Here is a 10846-nt window from a genome sequence, read left to right on the forward strand (position 1 = left end):
TCTGAGCTCTCAACGATGTCAACAGTTTCAACGACAACGCCAACGAAAACGCCAACGCGTTGTCAACGAAAACGCAACGGGTTGAATGCGTTGAATTTTTGCAATAAAACTGGCCGGTACTGTACTTATGTTTTAATTGTATGTACTGAGGGTCCCAATTGATCAGCTCAGGCTGGATGGACCACCCTCACAAAATATTGTTGAAATAAAAATAAAATAAGTAAATCATCTGAACCCACTTTTGAATTTATGTCACCAGCTACTGTGAGATTATGTTTTGGGATTGACCTAATTTCACTTGAGAATTGTGTAAAGTAATCGAAAACCACATTCTCATCTGCATTATTAGTTGGACTATAACAGCAAACTATACTAGTCCTGGGGTTACCCTTGAATGTTGCAACCATGGTTCTTGTGCTGATCAGCTCGATGTTGTTGACTGACTTCATGGCATATGGGCTCAGAAGGATTTCTAAACTGCCAAATGTTGAGTTTATCTTGTTTATCAACGTCGTTTATGTATCATCTTAAACGATTTAACTTCTGAAATATTTGTATCAATATTTTTATCAATTTCATTCTAATTTTTTTTTTTGTAAGTTATCAACTTCAAATATCTGCCTGACATTTTAAACATTTTTTATCAATTGTATTTTAATTGTAATTGCTTTGTGTTATAAAAGGAAATAAAATGTCCAGTTGTTTTATTGGACAATAAATGTTGTCATTTTATTTCATGTTTTGCTTTTATTAGGCAAGACTTTTTTTTATTCCTTTTTTCGCTAACTTACAGTATTACTTTTTTATTATTATTAATTTTTTTCTTTTTTTCATCAGATAAGGGCAGAAAAAAAATAAATATAAAGATTGTTTCCTTATTTAGCAAATAGTTTTGCCAAAATTATCCAGATGGATGAGAAAATAAAAATAAAATTTTATTGGAAAATGTAAACAGTGTAGATATGGGATGAATAAATGCTTTGAAATTATAATAGGAAGAAATATACATATCTGATATTTGGAGATTTCAAGGCAGCGGAGGGTGTAATAAGAATAAAGAAAAACTGTGTTCAGCGGGTATGCTAATTGGCCAAATATAAAATTTTATTTTTATTTGAAATCATCATTATTTGCAGGTGGCGGGTTTGCTAAATAAGGTATAAAAAGACTTTCGCCTTAAATATTATAAGGGAGTTTTCGCAAGTTTATGATAAGGAATATGGTTGAGTCATAACATTTTAATACAACCATTCCTTTAAAGTAGTCTATCTGTCACAGCGTAGGCGATTCATGTGTTTTGCATGAATTAAGAATCAAATTCAGCTCGTACAGCATATTGTCATAAATGTTTGAGGCACGAATGACGATAATGATAATGATGTATTTGTATTCGTTATCGTTTTTGTAAGGTTGCAAAATCTCCCTGTTATTCCTGATGATGCTTAAATAAAAGCTAAACTTAATAAAATATCAATTTTTTGAGTGATATACAATTTATAAAAATTTCCCATAATTTTGTATACTTGTTTTCTTTTTCAGAAAATATGGAGGACAAATCTGAAGATCCCAGCACGCCATCTGATGTTGATGAAGAGCATGAATGTGATACAGATATGGAAGTAGATGATATTGGTGAAATTGCATATGACGATAGCGATTCAGATAATGAAGCCTACGAAAATGGTGCATCAGTTAAAAAAGAATGTGATAAGTACACAGATAAGGAAGATACTAATGTAACAGTGGATGAAGTTGAAAATATAAGAGCAAATGAAAGAATTGAGGAAGAGGAAGCAACACTTAGAAGGAGAAATATTACTGGTCAACAAGACTAAAATGTATAAACATTCTCTGCAAAATTTTAAATGTTTTAATGCTTTTAACTTGACGTAATTTATGTACAGTATTTATTAGAAAAATCAGACAAGACAAAACATTTGGAAATATATAAGAAATAGGTTTGTGTTTGAATTGGCAATGATGGTGCAATACATAGATGCAAATCAATACAGTAGACTGATAATGGTGATTCACAATTCTGGATTACTTTTATCATTAGTATTAGCTAAGTTGATTGTAATAACTTTTTTATTTAATCTTAAAATATGTAAAAATTAATAGCTTAGTAACTTGCTAATATGCTTGCTGCAAGCCAAGTTTCTTCAGATATTATAAGCCTGTGGTGCCACAAATTGGAACCTTATGTTGATGCTTTTTCAAGACCCTCCTTGCTCATTGCTCAGGTTGTCAAACATTCTCAGGTATGACTATAAGGCTTTGGTTTAACAGTGTATATTGTATATATATTGTAGCAGTAGCAGGGATTCATGGGGGAGGGGTAGAGGGTTGTTCCCCTACCAAATGTGAGTTAGTCATTTCAGATTAAAGTGGGTCAATTCACAGAGACATAATCATGCACTTTAAAAATGATTTTTTTTTTCATGAATGAGCTGTAAAAACAAAAATCAACCTCAGCCACACTGTGGTTAGAACTTAAATTGAGTCAATACTGACACTTAACAGGCTACTGTATTGATCAACTTTCAGGAACTCCCAATGGCATACTGATCTGAGAGTCTTAAAATAGGCACCTTCATGACTTTCAGAGACAACATTATTCCCAATACAAATGGTCCCATCATCCAATTAAACAATCATTGTACAGTACAGTAGCGTATGAGTCTTAAATGTGATTATCACTTATATTGGCATATTTTTATAAAATATTGCAATGGATGGAAATGCTCCCCCCCCCCCACAAAATGGAATTTCTGCCACTGTACACGTTAATCATGGTCAGTATAAAGAACCCAAGATATCATTTGAGAAGAAATTGCAGTTACTCCAGAGTTCTGGTCCAGGCCCGGGATTGATCAATCTCAGCTTAGCAAATGTCTTAAGTAGAAAAAGTGAAGATGTTCCTAAGCAAATATCTTAAGCTTATTTGTCAAACCATCTTTGCAAAATCTTGGCTTAAAAATCGTCTAAGATGGCGCATGCGTGCAATCGACTTTTTTAATTTTTTAGCATTTTTTAAGCTAAGCAATATTGATAAATTTGGCAAATTTTAAGCAAAAAAATGGACTTAATAGGAATTTAAGCAGATTTCCAGTTTGATAAATCAGAAAAAATTCAGAAACAATACCAAGTTGCAAGTACTGCATGTTGCCTAGTGACTGTGAATCAGTGAGGAACGAATTCCCACAACTTGGTTCCCACGATACTCTATTGCGAGAAAGCAAACACAAGGCCAGTCACCCACGTAGTTTGATTCTTTGTACACCACATTCAGGAATGTGCTATTGCATACTGCTAGGGGTGGTTGTGCTATCCCAGAGGATTTGTTAATGTGGTTTGAGTTAAATTTGGTGTTATGATTTCAATTGATTCTTTGTTACTGTGACGTATGCATAAATTCTCATTTTTCTCTTGGATCGATTTTGATTTTTTCACCCTGTTTCGTATTTTATCATTACATCGATGGAATGGCTCCAACAGACCCCGCCCTGGCTCTAGTGGGATTGGAAGGTGTCGGGTCCAAATCCAGAAGGGGTTCAATTTTATATTTCTCGTATGTCGGATTATATAATTTTGTGTCCGACGATGGGGATATGGCTCTAATTCTACTAGGCCCCCAGTCGGTCAGATCATCAATATGGTAAGTCGGAGTGATCAGGCTCAAATCCCGAAGGGGTTCAATTTGATTTCCCCCCCCCCTTTTTTTTTATTATACCATCGTTACGCCGATATATGGGATATGGCTCCAGTCCCACTTGACCCCATCCATTGGAGATTCCGAACCGTATGACGGAGGTCACGGGTTCAAATCCCAAAAAGGTCCAATTTGATTTTCCTCTTATTTCGTATTATATCATTGTTACGTTGATGTGGTATGAGTCCAATTGTACTCAATCGGTCAGAGCGTCCACATAGTATTGTCGGAAGAATCGGTTATAACAGTAAAAAGGAGGTTCCGGGTTCAAATCAAAGTTTATGGGGTATGGTTGCAATTCTATTGGACCCCCATAACTCAGTCAGTCAGAGTATCTACAACGCATGACTGTCCCGGGTTCTAATCCCAAAGAGGTCCAATTAAATTTTCCTCTTATTTCGTATTATATTATCGTTACGTTGATTTGGTATGGCTCTAATTCTACTGGACCCCATAACTCAGTCGGTTAGTGCATCCACATTTTATGTCGGAGGTCTCGGGTTCAAATCATGAGGAGTCGAATTTTATTTCTTTGATTTAACTGAATTTGTTCGATGGATCCATGTCAGTCGATTGATTGACCGCATTTAATAATTGCGAGCTTTTACTGTTTGTCAAATCATGAACCAATACATAATGAGAATATAATCGACATTAAATCTGTAATCTTCATCCAGGTCATGTTTTATTTCTACATCAATTTTCTACATCACTTCTGAAGATAATGAAAAAACTGAATGTAGTATTATTAAAACGACTAACTTAAATACATAAAACAATAACTGAACTGCATAATTATGATACATATAACATTGACTATAATGCATGGTTTAAACATGTCAAAGGGTATTCCACCTTCTCTACCTAGAAGATCATTATCAGGTGAATAACGTAAATGAATAACTGAAAGAGTACCATGCTATAACAATATTGTAAACACTAACTTACAACATAAAAAAAGAGATACATCTTAAATTTTGGGTAAGTCTAATAATATTGATATGAATTTTGCATTTCAAAGTATGACAAAATTTAGAGTAGCTAAAACAATATTTACATAGCGGTCACTTGCATAGAATCGCTAACAAAAACACCTCCCATCACAAAAGTGTATTTAAAAACAAAGAAACTGCTAATTGGGTATAATTAGGAAATTAATAGAAATACGTTATTAGGGTGGTATAGCGAATTGCTTTGTGTCTGTTTCACTTTTTTTCTCCAAAATATATCTAGGATTGTCAACCACCCATACACGGCCCTCTCTCTGGAGTACAAGCCACGCATTTACCCATGTTGAGTGCCCAATTATCCTCCTGATCTCTAGTATAAGGCACACTGCATGCTCCGAATTTCCTTTTTCTGACACTGATTAATCCAGGTTCTCCTGATGATATGTGTATTTGGGGTAGCATCGATATGTGCCAATTTGTTATTGCTCTAAAGAGTTTACTCACGTTAAGCAGGTTATTAAATGTACGGCAAATAGGATTAGGCCGAAAGAACCCTGATTTTTGGCATAGTGGCCTAATTGTATAGTTGCATATGGCAATGGGGTCCATTTTGGGTTGGAGCCATTCCATGTAAAGATGACACAATACGAAACAGAAGGAAAAGTCAAATTCAAATCCCCGAGAAAAATGAGAATTTATCAAAAATCTATAGATGATAACATGGATCGAGCTTTATTACAAAGTCACAGTGCGACAGAGTTTATTACAAAGTGCGACAGCTCATTTTATTACACAGTGCGACAGATAGTTATTACAAAGTGCACTCATTTATTACAAAGTGCGACAGACTTTATTACAAAGTGCGATAGTTATTACAAAGTGCGACAGACTTTATTACAAAGTGCGACAGTTATTGCAATGTGCGACAGACTTTATTACAAAGTGCGACAGTTATTAAGAAGTGCGACGATTATTACAAAGTGCGACGCATATGCCATAAATAATTAATTAAGGAAGATTATTTTAACGCTTAAGGACGATTTCAATGTTATATTTCATGTGTTTATGATATTCACCAGTTTGGTGGGAGTAGTGATACATGAATGTTTTATATGGAACGCCAAAATGACAAATTACAAGTGGCGCAGTGCAAAAGTCAAGTGGCACAGTGCAAAACTAAAGTGGCCGGCACGGTGCAAAACTAAAGTGGCGCAGTGCAAAACGAAAGTGGCGCAGTGCAAATCTAAATGCGTGTGCTGCTACTTGAATTTTGCATTGCGCCACTTTAGTTTTGCACTGCGCCACTTTAGTTTTGCACTGTGCCACTTGACTTTTGCACTGCGCTTGTAGTTTGTCCTTTTGGCGTGATATCGCGAAAAGGACAAACAACAATCGCAGTGCAAAACGAAAATGGCGCAGTGCAAAACTAAAGTGGCGCAGTGCAAATCCAAATGTGTGTGCTGCTACTTGAATTGTGCACTGTGGCACATGACTTCTGCACTGCGCCACTTGACTTTTGCACTGCGCCACTTGACTTTAGGCGATATTGTATGGAACGCCAATTTTGGCATCAAAATTAAACTAAATAAAATAAATGAATAAAAAAAATACATAAATAATTTTTCTTAACAGCACAAAAATTTGGGACTAAAACACAAATAGGAACGTTATGATCATAGGCATACTTGTCGTAGATACCGTAGCCTAGGCTTACTGTATCTATTCTATTCATCGTTACTACCGCTAATAAAGGCCTATAGCACAGTTGTCAGCCATGGCTACTAGAGACAGATTAGAAGCTTTGGTAGTGATGGGTTATATAAATAAACAAATTTCTGAAAAAATGGAGGTAAGCGTAAGCATCATAAAAAGCCTCCGGCGTAATTTCCGATTAAGAAAGAGTGACTTTTCGAGTGATATCAGCGGTAAGTTTGAAAAAAAAAAATCTGTTGCGTTTTGTTTCTACATCATTGCTAGGCTAGTCGGGGTAGACTACTTATAGTTAGGCTATGCTAGGCAAGCCCGTATCCAGGGGGGTGCGTTGGGTGCGTACGCACCCCCCTAAATCGAAACGTCCACTAATTATAACCAAAAAAAATGTGACCTTGTTCCCAGAATCATTATAAAATGAATCACATAACAGTACAGTATTAAGATTGTATGAATGTACAAATGAGTTACAATAAGAATACTAGAGCACTGACTCCACACGCGCAATCTTTTGTACTGCCAGCAACATAACACAACAAACATACACACACACGTTATATGCACGTTATCGTCTAGGTGTATCTTCCCCTAACTACCAGCCGATATGTCAGTGTATAGCAATGAAGTCAAAATGCTAGAATGACACCCCGGTTTAGACATGTATAATCGTTCCTAGCGCTCTCAGAAATACCCTGAGACGAGTATACTCGACCCTGGAGCGCACCCGCTGTCTCTTATACCCATCTAGATGTGTATAAGAGACAGATCACATATCTTGTCCTACAAAAATATATATGTATAATATTTTATTTGAATTCCACATTTCAACAACAGCTGAAAGTTAGGTTTGGAGTAACATATGCATCATGTTATTGAGGCGTTATTGTTGTGTAGCCTAGCTCCTAGGCCTACAGACTACAGTATATCAATAATAATTTTATTGTTACAGGAATTGGTGTTGGCTCTGATGATATACTGTAGTGTTATAGCACATCACCTTTATTTAGACAGTGCAGTTTTTAGACATTTAGGCCTAGACAGTTTTTCCAGGCCTATATAGCTATTAGTAGGCCTATAGGCCTAGGCTATTATGAAAAAATATGCATAAATAGCACAATTAATGTGACAAAGTCGCCATGGCATGACAAGTCTAGGCTAGTAGTAGAAACCTACTAACTTTACCGTCAGCTGGATAAGGCTGCGTGCGAACTCACAGATGAAAACCCAGACCACGGTTGTCCTGAAGGTAGATTGATTTTAATATGTTGTCCTTTGACTTTGTCAACCCACGAACTATAGAAATAGAAATAGGCCTAATATTAAAGATAATTATTTAGCCAGTTGAAAATCATTTATAAAATTTTAAAAAATGGGGAAATCTGGACAGATCTTCGACTCGAGGAAGGCGCGTGTTTATTACAAATGACGTTCTGGAGCCTGGCTCCCCCTTCATAAAAAAGATGGATACGGGCCTGCTAGGGTCGACGCAACCGACGGGGTAGCTAAATAGGAAGATCGATTCAGTAACGTGCATTTCCACATTGTATTATTATAGCTCAGATTGACATTTTCAGCATTTAAATTTATTAATTAGACAAGTAATACATACAGTAATAATATTTTTGGCAAGTCAATAAATAAAAGGACACAGATTTTTTTTTTTGACTCAAGTAGATTTCTTCTTCTTTTTCCTGTTTAAATTTTGACAGAATGTAAACTATACGGTTTTAAAGATTTTTTTAAACATTTTTCATAAATACAATTTCAATATTTAAATGAATATGATATTAATTTTATTGTGGTCTAAGTGTGCGACACCGATTTCTGATAATTATATATTGAAAAATAAATACTGTTTAGGCATTTTAATTATTTATATATTACTGTGGCCTTTAATAATAATATAATGATAATAATAATAATAAAAATAATAATAATAATAATATAGGCCTACCTAGTAAAAATTAATTAATTTCCATTTTAATGCCAAATTGGCGTTCCATACAATATCGCCAAAAGTCAAGCGGCACAGTACAAAAGTCAAGTGGCGCAGTGCAAAAGTCAAGTGGCGCAGTGCAAAACTAAAGTGGTGCAGTGCAAACTCAAAATGCGTGTGCCACCATATTAGTTTTGCACTGTGCCACTTGACATTTGCACTGCGATTGTAGTTTGTCCTTTTGGCGTGATATCGCGAAAAGGACAAACTACAATCGCAGTGCAAAAGTCAAGTGGCACAGTGCAAAAGTTAAGTGGCTAAGTGCAAAACTAAAGTGGTGGCACACGCATTTTGAGTTTGCACTGTGCCACTTTAGTTTTGCACTGCACCACTTGTAATTTGTCCTTTTGGCGTTCCATAGTTTTATAATGTTACGGGGGCGGATCCAGCCCTGTAAGAAAGAGGGGACGTGAATGTCTGAACTGAGTGAGAGTCTCAGGAAAGAGCCCCTGGTAGGTGTGGAAGGGAAGTATCCCTAACCTCTATAGTAGCACATTCATTAATTTGAGTTGATATTTGATTGATTTTTAATATTTAGCATGGTAATTTTCTGATAAGGTTTACAATACAATTTTTTTACAAAAAAAAAAATAGAGGGGGGCGTACCCCTTACTCCCCTCTAAATCCGCCAGTGATGTTGCAGGGGTTTTCTTTGTACAAAACAAGATTTAAAATGGCCTTAACAAACCTACCTAACAAGCAAGTCAACTCAATTTATTGCAAAGGCTTTTGGTACAATGGGCTCAAATGTTCAAATATTGTATTTATTTATTTTCACTTATTCATTCATTTATTTATTTTCTTGGTATAACCAGGGAGTTGTTATAGTCACTATAACAACTCCCTGGTATAACGACGTGAGAAATTATTTATCTCCCTTTTAATACGTGATCAGGGAGGTGTTATTAGTGCCTCTTCCGCCTTGACTAGAGGCATAAATGAAGGTCGATTTCCAAGGTTTCGTGCGGCTCTATACTCAGTTGTCGATAGTCAGAACACCCTACCCATGAATACTCCGTTTTACACTATTTCAAACTAAGATACCTCTATTCAAAGCTACGAGATCTCTAATGAAAATAAAGATACAGTAGAACCCCTATTACAGGGACATCTTCGGGACCAAAAAATGTGTCTCTTTAATAGGGTTGTCCCCTGAATAGAGGTACCCCTATTCAGGGGACACTAACCGAAAACGTAAAATTGTCCCCTTAATATGGGTTTTTGGCATGTTTTTGTATAATGATGACATAGATTCTTTAAAAAGTTATTATAATTGACCTTACAGTTTAATTATAACTAATTTATAACAATAATTTGCAATGCAAAAAATAATTCATTTATGATATGAAATTAACAGATGTCATTAAAACTGAAAAAGTTGTATATGTTCCCGATATTGTTTGTTTATTCGAATGCAATATTAATGACCAATTTTTTTTAAATATTGAGCTTTCTATTGGATGCACAAGATGGAATACTATTAGTAGATGTTACCAACTTAGATATCTGGGTGCAGGATGTCCGGATAGATTAGAATCCTATATCAAAATACACAAAACAAGGAATCTCCATGGTTAATGTTCAAAATTATTATTATATTATTATTATTATTTTATTATTATTATTATTATTATTATTATTATTATTATTATTATTATTGTTTATTATTATTTATACGAAATAACACATACACTAGCATCAAATGCCAATTCTCAGGATGGAAAAATGCTGGTTTGATGTTAGGTTTATTGCTCAAAAGGTGCCAAAATATAAAATTTAAATGATTTTTAATTTTTCATTATTTTGTGACTACTGTAGTTGTTTTGATAAAATTTTGAAAATGGTCCCATTAATAGGGGTCAAATTGTATTGATTGGACCATTTTCGGAGAACAGTTAAATCAACTGTTTCCTGCAATTTTGCACTCAGAAAGTGACCCCATCCCTTAATAGGTGTTGGCTGTAGTGTTCAAAGATATTCCAAATCGTTTCACGGAAAATTGTCCCCTTATAAATAGGGGTGTCAACTGAATAGGGTTATCCCAAAGGATGGGTTCTACTGTATCTCTATTTAAAATAGAGGTATCTCTATTTAAAACTGAGATATCTCTATTAATCGAGATATCTCTGTTTCAGAGATATCTTAGTTTTAAATATAGATTTCTATTTTAATTAGAGACATTTCTACTTCAAATAGAGATATCTCTATTTAAAACTAGGATATCCCTATTTACAACTAAGATATCTCTATTTACGATTAAATGACAATCGGCTCCCATAACCAACTTATAGAATACTTTACCTATGCATAAAAACTTCACACACAAAACGTCAACATTTTTTTAAAAACGTCTGAAAGCCTACCTGTTCCCAGAAACATTTCCAATTTAACTTTGTCGATTGTTTGACCATTATTTCAACAGATACCGACGCTATATACATTTAATTGACTGATTGATTGATTGATATAATGAAATGC

At 34.9% G+C, this 10846-nt stretch overlaps 1 protein-coding gene across 1 annotated transcript in view; it reads left to right on the forward strand.

Moving 5' to 3' along the window:
- LOC117105615 (protein RIC-3-like) overlaps nt 1-3047 on the forward strand; it is a 21210-nt gene extending 18163 nt beyond the window's left edge. Inside the window, exon 6 of the mRNA XM_033246792.1 lies at nt 1540-3047. Coding sequence (XP_033102683.1) covers nt 1540-1835 — 296 coding nt within the window. The 3' untranslated portion in view covers nt 1836-3047. The remainder of the gene's footprint in view (nt 1-1539) is intronic.
- The last annotated feature ends 7799 nt before the right edge of the window (nt 3048-10846 follow it).

Source organism: Anneissia japonica, unplaced genomic scaffold (assembly GCF_011630105.1).
Source record: "Anneissia japonica isolate Jap-2015-1 unplaced genomic scaffold, ASM1163010v1 scaffold2320_len370340_cov150, whole genome shotgun sequence".
In the NCBI taxonomy this organism is placed as follows: Eukaryota; Metazoa; Echinodermata; class Crinoidea; order Comatulida; family Comatulidae; genus Anneissia; species Anneissia japonica.